We start from the raw sequence: 18,545 nt of genomic DNA, 5'->3' as shown, positions 1-18,545 counted from the left end.
GGGAAAAGGGACTTTTGCAGTACTCAAACGTCGGGAGAACAGTGTTAAGAATAGGGTGTTAGCCCTGCGTTTTTATACATCCCTAAGACTGGGCAGAGCCCCCCGCTGAGCAGGGCCTGCCCTGCCTGCTTGTGTGGAGCTGGTCCAGGAGCTTAGAAAGCCAGGCCCACTGTGGGGTGCAGGCACGACCTGGGTGGATGAAACGCTCAGAGAAGTCGCCCCGGGTGCCTGTCGCGCAGCGAGACGGGCGGACACGTCCGTTCTCCAGGAGTCCGGGCGGTGTGGCTGGGCCCGTCCGAGGCAGCCAGGGCGCTGTGGGCCAGTCGGGTCTGTGGTGCAGAGAATTCGCTGTTTGCTCACAGAACCGGTGAGCCTCAGGGCGGTCTCGGTGCCGTTCTGCGTACTCATCCATCCGTTCCAGGGCTGTCCCCCGAGGCTGACGGGTGTGGGTTTACACTCTCTCTGGCCTGGGCTCGGAGATGATGGGGGTCCGTTTTCTTTCCCCAGCGTGTCGCTCGCTCCCAGGAGGAGCTTAGGGAAGATAAAGCTTACCAGCTGGAGCGGCAGCGGGTGGAGTCCGCTATGGACCAGAAGGCCGACAGCGACATGTGGCTCAATCAGAGCTCCTCTGTGGAGTCCAGCACCTCCAGCCAGGAGCACCTGAACCATTCCTCCAAGTCCGTCACCCCGGCCTCCACTCTGACCAAAAGCGGCCCTGGCCGGTGGAAGACGCCGGCAGCCGTCCCTGCCGCCCCGGTGGCCGTCTCCCAGCCCATTCGGGCAGACCTGCCTCCACCGCCCCCGCCGCCTCCTGCCCACTATGCCAGTGATTTCGAGGGGGTGGCCATGGACCTGCCTCTCCCACCCCCTCCCTCTGCCGGCCAGGTGGGACCCCAGGCGGCCCAGGTGGCCGCAGCGGAGCGGAAGAAGCGGGAGGAGCACCAGCGGTGGTACGAGAAGGAGAAGGCGCGCCTGGAGGAGGAGCGGGAGCGGAAGCGCAGGGAGCAGGAGCGGAAGCTGGGCCAGATGCGCGCGCAGCCCCTCCCGCCGGCGCCGTTCGCCCCTCTGCCCGCCCCGCAGGCGAAGCCGGAGAAGCCGAGCTCCCTGCCGCGGCCCCAGGAGACGGTCATTCGGGAGCTGCAGCCGCAGCAGCAGCCCCGCACGATCGAGCGCCGGGACTTGCAGTACGTCACGGTCAGCAAGGAGGAGCTGGGCTCCGGGGACAGCCTGTCCCCCGACCCCTGGAAGCGGGACGCCAGGGAGAAGCTGGAGAAGCAGCAGCAGCTGCACATCGTGGACATGCTGAGCAGGGAGATCCAGGAGCTGCAGGCCCGGCCGGACCGCAGCGCCGAGGAGAGCGACCGGCTGCGCAAGCTCATGCTGGAGTGGCAGTTCCAGAAGCGGCTGCAGGAGTCCAAGCAGAAGGACGAGGACGACGAGGAGGAGGAGGAGGAGGACGTGGACACCCTGCTGATCATGCAGCGCCTGGAGGCCGAGCGAAGAGCCCGGGTAAAGGAGAGCGCCGCCGCGGCTGTGCCTGTCTGCGCCCCTCGCCTGCGTGACAGACAGCTGAGCGTCAGCGGGTCCGTGAGCCGAGCCAGGGTCAGAAAGCTGACGAGTGCCAAAGACGACCCAGTTGCAGCCTCGCTGTGTTGCTAGAGAACTCACAGTTAACCCTTCTCAGTTGAGAAAAGGTGTTTGTCAGTGACCAAGAATAGCGTGGACCAGGGGTTGGCAGAGCTTCTCCTTGAATGCTAGAGCAAACCCTGCGGGCTTGGAGGGCCAGACGTGCCCTGGCCGCTGCCCAGCCGACCCCCCCAGGACGGGAGCTGCCCCTCCCCCCCCCGGGTCCACAGACACCGTGTAAGCATGGGTGTCGCTGTGCGCCCACATACGGCCGCCCACAATGCGGAATTAAGGCGTCAGTGTCGTTCCCAGAAGTGCAGCCTTTACAACAGGCGCCCTGTTGGTAATAAAGCAAGTATCCGTTACGGTCGTGAGCAGTTCTAGTTCAGGTGTAATATAAAGATACTGAGATTTTTTGTTATTTTATTTTATTTTTTTTTTGGCAGGCAGAGTTAGAGAGAGAGAGAGAGACAGGTCTTCCTTCCATTGGTTACCCCCCAAATGGCCACTATGGCTGCGTACTGCGCTGATCCGAAGCCGGAGCCAGGTGCTTCTCCTGGTCTCCCATGCGGGTGCAGGGCCCAAGCACTTGGGCCATCCTCCACTGCACTCCCGGGCCACAGCAGAGAGCTGGCCTGGAAGAGGGGCAACCGGGACAGAATCCGGCACCCCGACCGGGACTAGAACCCGGGGTGCCGGCGCCTCAGGTGGAGGATTAGCCAAATGAGCCGCGGCACCGGCCAAGATACTGAGAATTCTTTCTTCATATTTCTCCATAGTATGAAAGCAACTTTTGTTCTCTTTTGTTTCCAGTAAAAGCAAATTTTAAATTAGTTTAATGCAATAAATTATTAAAATGCCGAATGCTAGATGAGAGCAGGGTTCTTGGTGTCCGCGCCAGAACTGTGCGGGGACGGCAGTCGGCGCCCTCAGTCGGGAGTCGCTGACCTGGCCGGGAGCATGGCCACGTCGTGTTGAGTCTCAGGGTCTTTTCCGTTTTCCAGTCACTTAGCGCAGTCTTCTGAGAGAAGACGGCAAGAGCCTTGTCCCTGTGCTGTGGGAAGCGCCTAAGCCGCGACTGCTGGTGACCTTTGACCTCACACAAGCAGGGCTCTGCGGGCCCAGCCGCGGGATCCCTCTTCAGTGTGCTCTGAATTTTCCCCAGAAGTCTCTGGTTCACGCTTCTTAATGCACACGCACCTCAGCCAGATGTGCCCATGACTTCGCTCAGTTCAGCCCGAGTCCCTGGTGGGCAGTGCAGCGTCTCGGATGAGCACAGAACGCCAGCAGTGGCCTTGACCGTTAGCAGAGTCACCACAGCAGACCCCATGCAGAATGACCACTGCTGGTATCCCGAGAACCGTTGAACTCGGAGGAACAGCTGTTGGCGACTCACTAGACATTCCGTTCCAGGCCTGCTGTGCGGCTGCCTCCCTGCGCAAGGCCACGGGTCCCCAGGGCATGTGTCCATGGCCGTGGGTTGCCCTGCCCCCACAACTCCAGGGAAGGTGCTCAGCCTTGGCCACGGTGCAGTCTGTCAGCGGGTGCGCACGCAGACACCAGACACGTGGGCGCCCGCGGCGTTCCCCGCCGTGCGGCCCTGGCCGGGCAGTGGGAGGTCAGCAGCGGCTTTGCCGCCTTTGGATTTTCATTCTCCGGCAGTCTGAACTGAATTTTTATTTGACGGTCTATCAGGATTTTTCCAAACGGCTAGAGTGTCTGCTGTTTCAGACTCTTTTAGTGTATTTGGGAAGTTCCTTAGGATAATTTAGTAAGAATTGTTTTGCACGTCAGAAATATTAGTCTCCAATAAGACAGCCCGGGCGCTTGTGCTTTCTGGCTTCTGTGTCTCAGTGATGGAGCGCAGACGTGTAACACTGGGTGGCCGTCGTCCTTCCCTGCGCTAGAAGTCAGCTGCAGTCCTTCCCTCCCTCCCTGGGCTGTGCGGACACAGACGACGCGTGCGCGCAGACGTGCCGACGCGGCGTGCGGCTCTAACCGACTGTTCACACTCGTCTTTCTTTTTTTCCCTCTGTTGCTGCAGCAGACTGCTGTGCCTGCAATCTCTGTTCTAGATTTGGTATGTTCTCGTTCTCCCCTTGGTATCCTTTTGCTGTCTCGATTTCCTTTTCTCGTAGTGGTGGTTGTCTGACGTTTCCAGTAGACCCGGCTCTCGGGCTGTCCAGCCCAGGGTCTCGCCCCGACTAGACGCATGCTTGAATGTTGCTAGCGTAGTCACTCTCCACTCTCCTCTGTTAATTTCCACTGTCACTGTTTGTTTATGGTTTGACCTCTTCTCAGTTTCAGTCATAATTTGATTCTGTGTATCCTTATGTAGTCCTGAACACGTGAGCACTGACGTGACAGCGGCCAGTGTATCTCACTGGAGTAGATTTCAGGTGTTCCGTCTGCGTGGGCTCAGTGCAGTGCCAGTGAGCGGCGGCCGAGGCGTCACGTCTGGGTAGAGGGAGCTCCCAGTGAGCGCGGGCAGCGCCACGGGTGGACGCCGGGCCTGTTGGCCGTGCCAAACAGCAGCCGAGTTGAGTGTGTTCCGTGTACTCTTAGAGATTGCTTGGCTGTCGGGTGCCCTGTCAGTTGTACTCTGACCCAGAGTTTAACCCGGTTACGGCCAGCATTCAGTGCCCGTCAGCGCACGGGGAGTCCCTGAGCAGACTTGGCTTCTAAGCGCCCGTGGCGTCGTCTTTTCCTAACCAGCTTAATCGGCTCGGCAGCAGCGTCGCCCCGGAGGGAAGCCTTGCTCGGGATCCCCCCGCCTCGTGTGTGACAGGCGTAGTCTCTCACTGTGTATTTTGTTTTACACAAAATAAGATCCATTTTTCTCTGTGCACAGATACGAAGGTGCCCGTTCATGGAACTGGACAGTGCTCCCTGTCTGTGAGCTACAGGAGCACAGATGGGGCAGCGGCCTGCGGGGTGGGCTGGGCGCCTCCTGCCGTGGGGACCTCGCAGGAGCTGTGGCACGGAGAAGTGGTGCGGTTCCCTTTGTTAGAAGATAACTATTTCGGAGTGTTGATGCTGACCCTAGCTACCCCATACTCGAGCACCTGGTCCCTTGCCAATGCCTGTGGAACTCTTAGCTGTCAGAAGCGGCAGGTGCCATCGGTGAGGATCTGGCCAGGGCGTGACCTTGGAGGCCAGTGTGGATTGGTGCCACTCGCGAGGCAGTGGTCGGCAGACCCCAGGACCGTGGGGCCCCGATGAGATGAGCGAGGCGGGTTCTGCTCTGTTTGGTGACAGGGCTGCCTAGGCTGGTCCCTGCCCTCCCTGCCGGTCCATCAGTCCAGGGCCTGGCCCCCTTCCTCTGTGATCGTCCCAGACCTGTGACGCAGGACTGTGTTGACACCGGCCACACCCCTCGCGTTTCCAGCCCAGCCCCTCGCGCCCTAAGACCGGGAGCCCACCTGACTGTCTGAAGGCCTGCACCGGGAGTCACGAGTAAGCCTGCCCTGCAGCCCTCCACCGCGGCCGCACTCCCCCGTCCAGCACAGAAACCTCACGGCTGCCCCGACTGCCTCCGAACCTGCTCTGGCCTGAGCCGCCGTCCTCTCATGTCCTGGGTCAGTGCCGCAGGGAGTGGCCGGCGTGCCCCAGGTCCCTACAGGGCCTCCTTGATGCAGCCAGCGGGATCCCAGGAGGTCGTCCCCAGAGCCCTCCTGGGCGAGGCGCCCTGCACCTGGACAGACATTCCCAGTTGTCCTCGGCTGCAGGCACTGCTGGGTGTGTGCAAGCACCATCCCCCCATGCCGGGCTCACGACCGCCTGCCGCCCCCCGCCCCCGCCCCCCCGTGTTCCTTGCCCTTCTCTGGGCTCCCCGTGGCTGGCTGCCTTTGCCACGCACGTCTTGCTTAGACGCTGGCATCCTGGTGAGTGCCCCACCTGTGCCCCCCTCCCCGCTCCTGTCCCTGCGCCTTGCTGGTTCGCTGAGCACTGGCTCCATTCTCTGACGTCTTGAACGGGACTCACCACTGTGTGTGTTTGCACCACCATGGAGCGAGACCCTTGTCCAGGTTTCTAGAAAGTTCCGGCATGTGGTCGGCAGTCAGTCCCGCCGAGCGAGTGGAGTGTGGTCCTGGGCCACATTGCTGAGTCCCTGAGGGAGGTGACCTTGGGGAGCGTAGGAAGCCCAGGTCTGACTGCTGCTCCCTGGCAGTCGCTCACTGGTGCAGAGACCCGGTGAGCTTGCTGGCTGAGCCGCGCCCGTGCACGGAGGGCAGGTCCGCTCCCGGAAGCCTGTGGAGTGCGTGGCACTGTGCCTGAAGAGCCCACTGAGCCAGGACTTGGTCAGGGCGGAGTCTGGGGGGCAGCAGGCTGGCCTTCCCTGAGTGGCAGCGTGTGCGCTCTGGGTTGCCAGGGGGCTCTGTGGAGAACCCACCCTGTTACGTGCGTGGAGCAGGAGGGCCAGGCCCACAGCCACGGGGGAGTTGGGGTTCTGACCACAGGACCTGTTTTCCCACTGGACGTGTACTTGGCCTGGCCCTCTGAGGGGCTGTTACCCAGCTGCCCAGGCCGTCTGCCGACTGGGGCAGCGCACGAATGCAGGAAGAAGTCTTGTTGGGGACATACCTGAGAGAGACGTGTTCAGAAACGTCAGCCGCCGGGGGGGTGGGGGGTATGATTAAAAGTCGTGCACAATCTGAAGTGGAAGCTGCTAGGAGGCCTGGCGCGGGGCCTGTTAGCCAGGGAGCCGGCGCAGGCTGGGGCTGCTGCAGGTGGGAACCGGCTCCACCCTGGGGGAGGGGCGGGTGTCCTCACCCGGCTGCAGGAGTTAGGGGATTCGAGGGAGAAGTGCCCTGTGTGTGACGGTGTCAGAGCAGACTGTTCCCGTGGGGACCTCAGGGTGTGCGCTGGGGCCACGGCGTCCCTGCGCAGCCAAATGCTTGATGAGACAGCCACAGGCCTGGGCTCAGGGCAGGGAGCTGTCCGCCACCAGGGGTCTGAGGCAGGGCCGGGCAGGGCCGAGTCAGCGTGTGAAGGCCTGAGCAGGTGTCGTCTGGGGTTTTTGGCGTTGAGTCACCTGTAGGGTAAGCGTGTTAGCGGGTGAGCAGATGCAGCGAGACGTTTCTTAAGGGCTTGGACGCGTGCCAGCAGGTGCGGGGCAGAGCAGCCCTGGTCTAGTTCCTGGTCGGATGTGGTTTTGTGGTACAGAACTAAACGCACAGCTCCCGGCGTGCTGTTCTGTCCTGCTTCTCTAGGAACGTGGACTGCCAGCGTGGACGCTGGCCGGAGGGTCCCCTCCCAGCATGTTGCCGGGCTGTCTTGATGGGTTGCGTGGCCCAGGAGTGGAGTTCAGGGTTCGTGAGGCAGGCAGGCCTCCGGTCCTGGACTGTGGGTGACTGCAGCTGCAGGGGACACGCCTGGGGCCACTGTCTCTAAGGACGGCGCACTGTTCTGAGCTGGGCGGAGCTTCCCTTTCTCGTCAGTGCCTCGCAGGCCGAGGGGCAGTTGGCCAGCCTGTCCTTGGGAGACAGAAGCTTAGGAAATGAAAGGAACGTGAACCAGCCGACAGTGGGCAGGAACTGCCTGAAGTTCTAGCAGTGCTGGCAAGTGGCTTTCCCCTTGCAGCGATGAAGAGCTGCAGAGCACGGAGCAGCCTCCCCCCAGGTGTAGGACCGGCCATGAGGCGCCCGTCAGGGATACAAGACACACAGCACAGAGCAGCTGTGCTCCCTCCCCCCCCCCCCCCGCCCCAGGTGTAGGACCAGCCGTAAGGGCGGGCGCCCGTCGGGGATACAAGACACAGAGCACAGAGCAGCTCCCCACCCCCACCCCCACCCCCCCTGGTGTAGGACCGGCCGTCTGCCGGGGATACAAGACAAGACAGCCCCCGTACCTGTGAGAGTGGTGACTGCTCGGGTTCTTAGAGGCCGCGTCCGTGCTGCAGGACGTAGCCGCCGTATCAGTGTGTGCTGTTCTCTGCGGGCCTGCCACCAGCTTGCCTTGCTTTGTGCCTGCTGGGCGAGGGAGACCGCGCTGCCTGAGTGCGGTTCTGCCTTCCTCGTGGGGCTGCTTCCCTGGGGTGTGTGCCCGGGACTGGCGCTGGAGTCCCCGGCGACGGACGCGTCCCATCGCGCGGTGACGCTGGGCAGGGCCTGCCGCGCTGCCCTGTGTCTGCTCCTGCATAAACGCAGTCACCTGACCTCCCTCCTGTGACCTCTGGGTCACACTAGAGAAAAGGGACGTTATTTTGTCTTGCAGTTTTTCTGTTACCTTTTATGATGTTTGCTGAGGCGAGAAAATCAGATGGTAGGGTCAGTTGCCCTCCTCCCCAGAAGTGTGTAAGTGACGCACTCGGCTCGCCGGCCTCGGAGCTGCTGCTGTCCCGTAACGTATAGTACATTTTTTCTATCAGGAACAAAAATAGTGTATTTTTGTTCCAAAAATTAATGCAAACACAGTTCAAATTCAGAAGGTAGCTATTTAAACGGTTGCTCTAAACGTTCCTATAAGACTGGCGGTGCCATAGAAATTAAAGTCCCGTGCCAGGCGTCGTGTGGGCGAGGCTCCTGCCGCGGCAGGAACTGCAGGTGGCTTCCTGGCCGTGTGCCAGTGCAGCCGGGGGTCCCTCGGGGCCCAGTCTCTTCCTGGTGCTGGCGGGGAATGCGGTTCCTCGGGGACCTGGAGGCGACAGCAAGGGCGCGGCCGTTCTGTTCTGACCTGGCTGTTCATCTCGGGCTCCTTCCTGGAGCACAGAGGGACGCAGCAGGGGCCCGAGGAGCGCAGACCCAGAAGTCCGTCCTGGGCCTTGGGCGTTTCTGTCTTGCTTCACGAGGACTGAGCTTTGCCGCGTGCGGAGTCTGAGACCAGCGTCTGGACGTGGTGACAGTGGAAGACGTATTGGGAGGGAGACAGCAGCCCCCAGTGCAGAGCCCGTGCCTTGGCAGGCGTCCCTGAGCTGGGACACAGCGCCTGCAGTCCAGGACGGACCCGAGGCAGCCGGTGGCCGGGGGAGGCACCCAGGTGCTTGGTGCCCGGGAAGGAGACGGGTGCTGCAGGCACACTGCTCTTGGTGCTCCTGGTCCGCAGGGGGCGGTGCTGCCACACGGGGGGGCCGGCTCCTTGCCCCGCGGGCTGTGCTGTGCTCCCACGGAGCTGCTCGGCCTGAGCGCGGCTTCACAGACGCGAGCTGGCTTCTGTGGGCACGTCTGAGCTGTGAGTCACCCTGGGACTGCGACGGCCCGTGAGGTTGTGGAGCTGGAAGACGCGCAGGTTCTGTCTCCGCAGCGGCTTTCACTCGCTGCTGCGTATTTAACTGCGTGTGTGCGTGCGTGTGTGTCTCCGTGTCCCTGTTCCCGTGTCCTGCCGTGTGCCTGCGTCTCGTGCTGGTGGGGCTGCGTGGAGGCTGACGCCGCTGTGTTGTTAGTTGCAGGACGAGGAGCGCCGGCGGCAGCAGCAGCTGGAGGAGATGCGGAAGCGGGAGGCGGAAGACCGCGCGCGGCTGGAGGAGGAGCGCATGAAACGGGACGCTGAGGAAAAGGTGGTGGTCCTCTGAGGGCAGGCAGCGTGCAGAGCGGCCGGGCGTCACTCGTGGCTGGGGCGGAGGGGCTGGACCAGGCCGCGTCCGGCCCGCCTGCGTCTCGCTCGGCTCTCCAGATCCCCTGCCTCCTCTGAGCCGTCTCCCTCCAACGGCGAACGCTTAGGTGTGCTTGGCAGTGGGCCTCGTGGCTCAGGGTCCGTGTCCCTGGGACTGTGCCCCCGTGGACGTGGTCCAGCTTGCTGCCGTGCCGGGTGAGGGTGACCTTTGCGTGGAGTGGGGGCCGCGGGAGGCAGCAGGGGCACGGTGAGGCAGTGCGCGGGTGCCGAGCGGCTCCAGGAGCTTACCCACGGAGACTGTAGCGCGCCGTCGCGTGAGTGCCCTGCCTCGTCTGTTTCCGTCCTGTGCTTTGGAATTCAAGCGATCCTTTCCTTTGAACTTTCCCGCGACGTCCCTGAGAAATGGGGCTCTGAGGTGTTCCCCGGGTCTCGTGGTCTTGGTGTCTGAGGCTGAGGCTGAGGGAGGAGGTGGCTGCAGCCTTTGTGGGCACCCAGGTCTGTCCCACGGGCCCGCGTGGAGCTCTGCTTTGAGCCATGTTCTCAGTCCTCCCCTTCCGTGAAGGCGTGGGGGACGATTTAGTTGTAATTAACAGTTCCTCCTTGCTGATCCAGTGAGCTGTATTAACAGACCCCCCCCACACACACACACCTAGAGACTCCCGGGGGCTTTTGTAGTGAAGTGATCTGTGAGGCTGCAGAGCCACCTAAGGGTGAGGTGGAGACGCGGGGCGGGCGTAGGGCGCACAGTGGGGGCCCAGGCCGCGTCCATCCTGGCTGGCGGCCCCGCCCTCACTTAGTTAACGTCTGAGCAGCTGTCAGGCGCTCGAGCGCGGGGCTGGAGGGGAGGTCACCGACGTCAGAGTCAGGTGGAGGCGCTGAGAACCCTCAGCCGCTCGGTTTCCAAGAGCGGGTGGTGTTTAGTGGTGACATCTGTGTCCCAGGAAACCCCCGGCCGTTTCCGGGGAGAAGCTTTTCCCGATGGGGCCCTGGTGGCAGCCGCCTGGGCCTCGCCCCGTGCAGCCCTGGGCGAGCAGGGCGGGCCGTGCCCGAGTGGAGAGCCTCTTGGGTTCTGTGGTCCTCCTGCTGTGTTCTCCTAACTCATGATTGTGTTGGGTGCCCTTGTGTTTTAGTAACTACTTCTGTCATCGAGTGGTCACTGTAAAAAGTTGCTGAAGAACCTATTTTTCATACAGAATGTCCACAATTGACGGGTTTGCTTAGAAAAATGTGCCGTTCACTTGCTGAGCGAAACAGAGTCGTCTTAGGACCCATAATTACATGTGCTCCGGGTGACTAGCAGGGGGTGCCGTGCTCGCCCCACGGTGCCCGGCGCTGACTGCTCGCGGCGCTGGCCCTTGGCATTGGTCCAGAGCCGCAGCAGTCACAGGCAGCGCCGGCCGTGGCCGAGCAGATGACGGCGTCTTGTCTGCAGGACTTCTCGGGGGAGCCGGAAGATGAAGTGAGAAAGGGTGTGGGTGCCGATGGCCGCGCCGGCCTCCTCCCTGTGTGTCCCCCACCGTCGGCGCAGGCCGCAGTGGCTCGGGGGCAGTGACCCAGCCGGGAAGCGCCCCGCGCCGTGCCGCTGGCTGAGTTTACAATGCACCGAGCCTGCCGAGCTGCCCGGGGAGGCAGGGCTGTGCCGGGTCCTTCGTCCTCTTTCTCACTTCTTCTTGTGCCCTAAAGCTTGTCGATCTGACCAACTGTGCTGTTACCTTTCTGCTGTTAAAGTACTCTAACTCCTGTCGCCTGTAGTCTGTGCAGATGTGTGTCAGAAGCAGTGTACAACACGTGTCGAAATATATCTGAATACCGTGTCTTGTTGCCGCGAACGCCTGGCTCGCTCGTCTCCCGCCAGGGAGTTTCTGAAGATCGGACACGCGCGTTCAGGACTGTGGGAAGTCCACGTGTTAGATGGTTCCTTTGAGAAAACAAGCGATGTCTTACGTTCGTGGTCTCCTGTTGACCCCTGCCGGGCCCTGGAAGGAAGGAAACTGGGGGACCCCTCGTGCCTTCCTTGCGGGGGCCGCCGCGCTGACTGCACTGAGCTCAGGGGAGTCTGTCTGTCCCGAAGGTGCCGCTGTGGCGGGCGCGGCGCAGCCAGTGTTAGTTGTGTGTTGTCTGTAAAACTCAGCAACGACAGGTAAGTCACCAGCCTGCCGGCCGCGGGGAGAGCGAGCTCCCGCATGCGAGAGCCACTGGAAGGAGGCGAGGAGGCAGGCAGGCAGGAGGGAGGCGGCGCACGGCGGCTGCAGGCCGTGCCTGCGGCCGGGGGGTCCGGGCCCCTGCTCCAGAGGGGACGCAGGCTCCTCCCGCTGCTTCCCTCAGAGTGACAGTGACCTTATCCGTGGATGTCAGGGTGGCCATGGGGACCCGGGCCAGCGCACCTGCCCTTCCTTGACCTTTGCACTCTGTGTGTTCCCGCCCGCAGAGGCGACAGGAGGAGGGGTATTACAGCCGCCTGGAAGCCGAGAGACGCAGACAGCACGAGGAGGCTGCGCGCAGGCTGCTGGAGCCCGAGGAGCCCGGGCTGAGCCGACCGCCGCTGCCACGGGACTACGAGCCGCCGTGCCCGTCCCCGGCCCTCGGCGCCCCCCCGCCTCCACCCCAGCGGAACACCTCCTACCTCAAAACGCAGGCCCTCTCCCCAGACTCGCTGTTCACGGCCAGGCTTGTCGCGTACGAGGAGGAGGAGGAAGAGGCGGAGTCGGACCCCAGCCCGGCAGGTCAGGATAAGTACTCCAGCACCAGGAAGTCTCATGGGCACCTTCCTGCTGCCGCCCGGGAGCCGCAGCCACGCCCGGCCTCCGACGGCATCTCCCTCTCCAGCTCATTCCGGCCACCCTCCGCCAAAGCCAACAGTACTGCCCACAGGGCGGGGCAGCCCCCGCCCCCTCCAAAAAAGCCGAGCTTCTGCCGCCCCCGCCACCCTCCAGGTAGAGGCACAGACAGGGCGGCAGTCCAGCTCCCTCTGGCCCGTGATTGGGCCTGGAGTCGCGGCTGCACCTGCTTTGGGATTCGAATCTCGCGGGGTCACGTACCCCTGCGTGGTGACCGCCCCCCGATTGCAGTGTCTGCTCACGCTCCTGTCCGGTCCAGGGCTGGGGACTGCCATTTCTGGTGTGCCTTGTACTTCCCTGTCCTCCATTGGCGGCCATGATTGCCCTTCTCCGGTCCTCCCATAATCACCGGAAGTACTGTTGGTCTTGGCTTCCGTTCTCTGCCTCTCCCAGCCGTTTGCTGCCTGCCTGCCTGCCTGTGTCAGTGCCTCAGGAAGAGGTGCCGGTTCCGTGTCAGGGCTCCCCTGTGCATCGAGTGGGACTTTGTTCCGCACGCAGTGGCTTCTGAAATGCAGCCTGCGCTGGTGCTGGTGTGGGGCACCCCGGCTCCCTTCCCCTCCTTCCTGACCCCTCAGATACAGGGCAGTCTGTTATGACGGCTCATCTGCTCAGTTCTCCGTCGGCGCCTGGCGCAGTGCCGCCAGCCCCTCAGCAGATCCTATAGGCCGAGCAGTAGCTGCCGTGTGAGGCTCATGGCACAGACACCAGGCTTGGCAGCAGGTAGCACAGCGGGGAGTCACTTCCAGCCACGCTGGCTCTCACACCACCGACCTTGTCTTGTTTCACACTGGCAGTAAGTCGTCGGAGAGGCGTGGCCTGCATCTCGCTGCTCGGCCCCTCCAAGACCTCCTTTGTGTGGTACAGAGCTGTCACCCCTCTGCCTTCTCTAACCTGTCGGCTTCCCTTGTCCAGCCCTGTGTCTGCTGGGGGCATTCTGGCAGTGCTGGCTTCTGGACACCAGACGCGGCACCTTCCACTGGGGGTGTGGGCAGCACAGCACCATGGACTCAGCATGGTGACACGGTGAAAGGCGCCGTGGGAACAACTTGCATTTTATAGTTGCCACGTACACGTGGCTAAAAGGAGTTGATAGGCTGATTAAAAATCCTGGGCGTTTTGAACTCATTTTTACCAGTGGAAGAAGCCAAAATCATTCTTAAAGCTGAAAATATAGAATGCAATGATTTTAAGCCAAAACATTCGAATTAAAAATGGGAAAACCCCAGCATGCAGGTGTCGCCTGAGGGGCACAGTGGCTTGGCTGGGAGAGCTCCTGGCTCCGTCCGCACAGCCTTGGCCGAGGCCGGGAGCCCGGGCTGGACTGAGGGAAGGTGCGGTGCCCCGGGTTGCACGCGGAGGCGGCTGGGGAAACGGGAAGACTCGGCCCAAAGGAGAGCGTCAGTGCGGAGATGCTGTGCCGTGCTGTGCCCTGTCTAACCCAGGTCACGCCGGGTGTTGGCCGCTCGGCTTGAGCCTGCATCCCCCGGCCTGCGCTGTCGGAGGCGGGCAGTGTTCCAGTGGCAGGTGACTCTCCTGCTGGTGTTGAACAAGGGAAACAACCCGAGCGCTGGTTCGACGCCCCCGGTTTTCAGAGGTGCCCGTGACCGCATCGGCTCCCGCCTGGTCCGTTTACAGGCTTCCGTCTGCTCTGCGGAGCTCCAGCGGCAGCTCGTGCCCAGGTGTCACAGGGCAGGTGTTGTGCGCGGCCAGCACGGCCCGGCCAGCCCGGTGTCTGTCCCCTCCACTCCCCCTTTCCGCTGCCTTGTAGGTGTCTCGTGCCACAGCAGAGCCGGTGGGGTAGCTCGTTTGTTTCAAGGCTTTATTTTCTTTTCATAACTTTAGTCATTTACTTATTTTTTAAAGATTTATTTATTTGAAAACAGCTGCAGAGAGAGAGGGAGAGACAGAGAGAGGTCTGGTGCACTCCCCAAATGGCCACATCAGCCGGGGCTGGGCCAGGCCAGAGCCAGGAGCTTTTTCCGGGTCCCCCGAGTGGGTGCAGGGCCCAGCACTTGGTGTGTATTCTGCTGCTTTCCCAGATCTCCAGCAGGGAGCTGGATCAGAAGCGGAGCAGCTGGAACAGGAACCTGGGCCGTATGGGATGCGGCGTCACAGGCAGCGGTTCTCTCTGTTGTACCATGATGCTGGCCCCAGTGTAACCATTTATTTTGGAAGAAAACTTTATTCTGAAAAGAGAAGTTTAGCCTGTGATTACTCCTTTTTTTTTAAAGATTTATTTATTTATTTATTTGAAGGTCAGAGTTACAGAGAGGAAGAGGTGGGGAAAGAGAGGGAGAGAGGGGTCTTCCATCTTCTGGTTCACTCCCCAGTTGGCCACAACGGCCAGAGCTGAGCTGATCCAAAGCCAGGAGCTTCTTCTGGGTCTCCCACGCAGGTGCAGGGGCCCAAGGGCTTGGGCCATCTTCCACTGCTTTCCCAGGGCACAGCAGAGAGCTGGATTGGAAGTGGAGCAGCCGGGACTCGAACCAGCGCCCGTATGGGAGGCCGAGGCTGCAGGTGGCGGCTGCGCCCGCTCCGCCACAGCACCAGCCCTGTGATTATTTCTTAATGTTTGTGTTAACGTTTGCTCCTGAAATTGTCTAAGAGTCCTCAGGGTCAGGCATTTTGCCACCTTCTGACTCCAGGGTGCTGTGTGTGATGTGATCCGAGCTCCTGGGAGATACAGCCGCCCAGTTCTCCTCTCATCCCAGGCCCGAGTCGGCGAGCCCCGTCTCTGGGTAGGGAGCAGCCGCCTCGGGCCACTGAGCGACAGGTGTTCTTAACTGACGGCTCCTCTGTCCAGCCTGGGCCTCTGGGTCTCCCGTGCACCCAGTAGAGACCTCGGTCCTGGGGGCACCGCACCTTCGCCGTAACGTTCAGAAATAATGCACGCAGCTGAACTTTGTTTCTTTTTCTGGGAAGGACCAAACTCTTACACGGGATCTACTGGGACGGCCGCCGGAGCCCAGGACGCCTCCCGGGATCCCAGGGAGAAGCGCAGTAAGAGGTAAGGGTGCTGGGCCGGGCGGGTGTGAGCAGGGCCTTGCTAAGCTCCGTGTGCCCTGAGCGCTGTTCGCAGCAGTGGCGTGTGTGCCCCGGCAGCAGGCAGGCGGCGGGGGCAGTGGCCGAGGCAGCTGGTCTCGGCCGCGCACCAGGGGAAGCGGGGCCCTCGCCCGGGCCGTTCCGGAGCTCAGTCCTGGAGGAGGCGTATTCACGGGCGTCTCGGGTCCCACACGCCGCTAGTCAGCGGCACTGCTGGTAGATGGGCACCAGTTAGTATTGTGAGAGAGGAGTGTGACTTTGCCCTCATTGCCTAGTGGGCTTCAGTGCAGCCCAGTGGTTTTTTAAGATTTATTTATTTGAAAGAGTTGCAGAGGGAGGGGAGAGAGAGAGATCCTCCATCGTCTGGCCAGGGCTGGGCCAGGCCAACGCCAGGAGTGTCCCACACGGTGCAGGGGCCCAAGCACCTGGGCGTCTTCCATTGCTTCCCCAGGCCAGAGCAGGGAGCTGGGTGGGCAGTGGAGCAGCCGGGACCCTAACCAGCACCAGGTGGGATGCCGGCGCTGCAGGCGGCGGCCGAACCTGCTGCGCCCCAGCGCCCCAGTAGTTTTAATCGCAGAAAAAATCGTACTGAAATTTGAGAGTGAGCCTCCTCACTGGGCAGTCACGGCCTGCCGTGCGGACGCCTCGCTCGCTGACGCTGCCTGTCTGACCCACACAGCCACGACGCGGACTCGCCTGGGAGTGCCGGGGCCCCTGAGAACCTGACGTTCAGAGAGCGCCAGCGTCTCTTCTCGCAAGGCCAGGACGTGTCCGACAAAGTCAAAGCCTCCCGGAAACTGACAGAACTGGAAAACGAACTGAACACCAAGTGAGGAGGGCCGTGCCGGACGCTGCCTTGCGGGTCGTGGGCTGAGTGACAGCGGCCCTGTCTGAAGTGGCTGGGATTTAGAGGTGTTCAGGCTCCAAGAAGTGTTCTCTCACTTTACCAAAAGATTCTCACTTACGCAGCTGGCGTGCTGACGTCTTCATTTTCTGAGTGGAAGATAAGGGTCGTGTGCCGCTCCAGGCTGAGAGGCCACAGGGAGGAGGGTGGGTCCGCCCCCGCCCCACCAGCCCCGTAGTCCTCACAGGGGCTTCGACAGGCAAGTCCTGTTCCTCTCCTTGTCAAAGACCCCTGTTGTAGCCTCCAGAGTGAATAGCTTGAACTACTGGACTGCTGTTTGCACTGCTCGGTGGCGGCCGTGCCTGCTGCCGGCTGGGAGGCCCCTCGGGTTCCAGACTGTTCCACGCCACTCCTGATCAGTTCTAAATATTTGACTTAAAGAAACCCTCCTAAATGGAAATTTGGGGATTTAAACTTAGGGGCTTTTGTTTTTAGAAGTACCGGATAGTTGTTAGGTTAATAAATCATGGATGAATTTCGAGAGCATTACATCAGAGAGTCCGCCGGGCTGCAGATCCTCGGGCCTGTGAAGGGGTCTCCTTTGCGGACAGTGTCCCTGAGCCCAGGAGCAGAGGCGACACCGCCTGCACTGTGCCCCCGGTCCACGGGCAGACACAGCTGCAGGAAGGCTGAGCCACTGGCGTCTGTGAGCGACGTATTCCACGAGTGACGCGTAGGCAGTTGGAGCTGTTGCTTGCGGTGTAGTGGTTATTTAACTCTCCTGTCTCCAGCTGTGGGTAGGTGGCAGGTGCTGGGGAGACGGACCTCAGTTTGTTTGATGTTGTGTGATGTGAAAATGGTGAACTCCCTTGTGGTCGCACAGCAGCCCCCCGTGAGGCCAGGCGGTTCCTCCGCCGTGCTGTCCTCCGGACGTGTGTGAGGCAGGCGCGCGTGGTCGCACAGCCCCCCCCCCCCCCCCGGCCGGTGCGCACTCTGAACAGAAGCCGCTCGTCTGGGGCTGTGCCATCCACTGTGAGGCAGCAGCGTGGATACTCTGTGCTGTCAGGGTTCTAGTTGAAGCGTGCGTTCACGTTTCCTTTGCTAAGGAAGAGCGTAGGTGCTCCACGCGTTGGGGAGGGGCCAGGCGAGCAGGCTGCTCCCGGAGGTCTCTGAGCACTGGCGGCCTGGCCGTGACCGGGTCCACACCTGCTCTACGGGGAGACCGTGCCGCCACCCAGCGTGCTGTTAGCATGCGGAACGACAGGTGCACGGCGGCACGGGACACGGGGCAGGGCTTGTGCGTGCCACCGGGAGAGTCAGGGCAGACGTGTATACGTGTAAAAGCGCTTTCAGCGGCGTGCACCACGGGAAGCATCGGAACTGCTGTAGTCTCATTTCTACTGTACTCCAGTTACAGCCTATTTTTAATAAACTTTTATGTATTTAAATGGATTCGCGTCACTTTGAAGTTGCTGACTGACTGTCACACCGGCCTGCTCACAGCACACGCAGAGAGCTGCTCGCGTGTCACCGGGGACGTGTGCCTGAGGCTGCAGCCCTCGCGGCCCGCCACCCGGGCTCTCGGTGCACCGGCCCGCCCCGGCTCTCTCAAGTTCCGAAAGTTGCCCCGTCATAAGTGAATTGTGTACGGCAGGTGTGTGAGTGCGGAAGTCAGGAGCCGGGGCAGAGGCGTGTGCTTGACCGTGAGACGCTGCAGGTGCACTGGGGGCCGCGGGCCGTGGTGGGCAGCTGCGGCCTGCTTAGGCCCGTCAGCCCCGCTACGCCTTGGTGCCCTGCTGAGTGTGGGTCCTGCCCTCATGTGGTCCCGGGCCCCAGCTCTGTGACCTCTGGGCAGCAGCCCTGGGACGAGGCAGTGTCAAGGGCCCTAAAGGACTTTCCGGGAGGCCACAGTGACCCAGAGTTGTTGGCCAAAGGATGGGAAGTCTCGGGCGGAGGGGCGCCTTGTGCAGTCTGCACTGCAGGGAGCTGCCGCCTGCCCTGCCCAGAAGAGAGACCTCGGGGGGGGGGGGGGGTGTCCCGGGCTGCACATCTGAGCCAACTCCGCGGGGGGGGGGGGGGGCGTGTCCCAGGGTGCAGACCCGGAGCCGCCTCCGCGGGGTGGGGGCCGTGTCCCGGGCTGCACACCCAGAGCCGCACACCCAGAGCCGCCTCCGCAGGGGGGGGGGAGGCGTGTCCCAGGCTGCGGACCCGGAGCCGCCTCCGCGGGGGTGGGGTGGGGTGTGTCCCGGGCTGCGAACCGGGAGCCGCTTCCTCAGGGGGGAGCAATGTCCCGGGCTGCGACCAGGAGCCTCCTCCGCGGGTGGGGGGGGGGGCGTGTCCCGGGCTGCGACCCGAGCCTCCTCCGCGGGGTGGGGGCCGTGTCCCGGGCTGCACACCCAGAGCCGCACACCCAGAGCCGCCTCCGCGGGGGTGGGGGGGGCGTGTCCCGGGCTGTGGACCCGGAGCCGCCTCTGTGGGGGGAGCGGTTGTCCACTCGCCGCAGCCTGGAGGCCCAGAGTCCCTCCGGGGCTGGAGAGCAGAGACCTGGAGGCCGAGTGTTGGTACTGAGCCCTGTTGCTGAGTCTGGGGAGAGGGACTGACTGCTCGGGTCGCGCCCGGGCCACGAGCAGGGAATGCAGGCTTCT

General features: G+C 62.4%; 1 protein-coding gene across 28 annotated transcripts in view; it reads left to right on the top strand.

Annotated features, from left to right (window-relative positions):
• AFDN (afadin, adherens junction formation factor) overlaps positions 1–17,348 on the top strand; it is a 145,433-nt gene extending 128,085 nt beyond the window's left edge. For 13 of the 28 annotated variants that reach the window (XM_089332447.1, XM_070074581.2, XM_089332445.1 and 10 more), the window contains 6 exons: positions 508–1,509; positions 3,671–3,706; positions 9,008–9,121; positions 11,606–12,110; positions 14,937–15,021; positions 15,736–17,348. In XM_089332447.1, the coding sequence (XP_089188573.1) occupies positions 508–1,509; positions 3,671–3,706; positions 9,008–9,121; positions 11,606–12,110; positions 14,937–15,021; positions 15,736–15,889 (1,896 nt within the window). In that variant the 3' untranslated portion in view covers positions 15,890–17,348. The remainder of the gene's footprint in view (positions 1–507; positions 1,510–3,670; positions 3,707–9,007; positions 9,122–11,605; positions 12,111–14,936; positions 15,022–15,735) is intronic. The other 15 variants (XM_089332450.1, XM_051841909.3, XM_051841907.3 and 12 more) reach the window with 4 other exon arrangements.
• Positions 17,349–18,545: the final 1,197 nt, after the last annotated feature.

The sequence above is a fragment of the Oryctolagus cuniculus genome, chromosome 5, assembly GCF_051225735.1.
Source record: "Oryctolagus cuniculus isolate XC-2025 breed Fujian yellow rabbit chromosome 5, ASM5122573v1, whole genome shotgun sequence".
NCBI classification, from domain to species: Eukaryota; Metazoa; Chordata; class Mammalia; order Lagomorpha; family Leporidae; genus Oryctolagus; species Oryctolagus cuniculus.
This window is presented reverse-complemented; position numbering and strand designations above follow the sequence as displayed.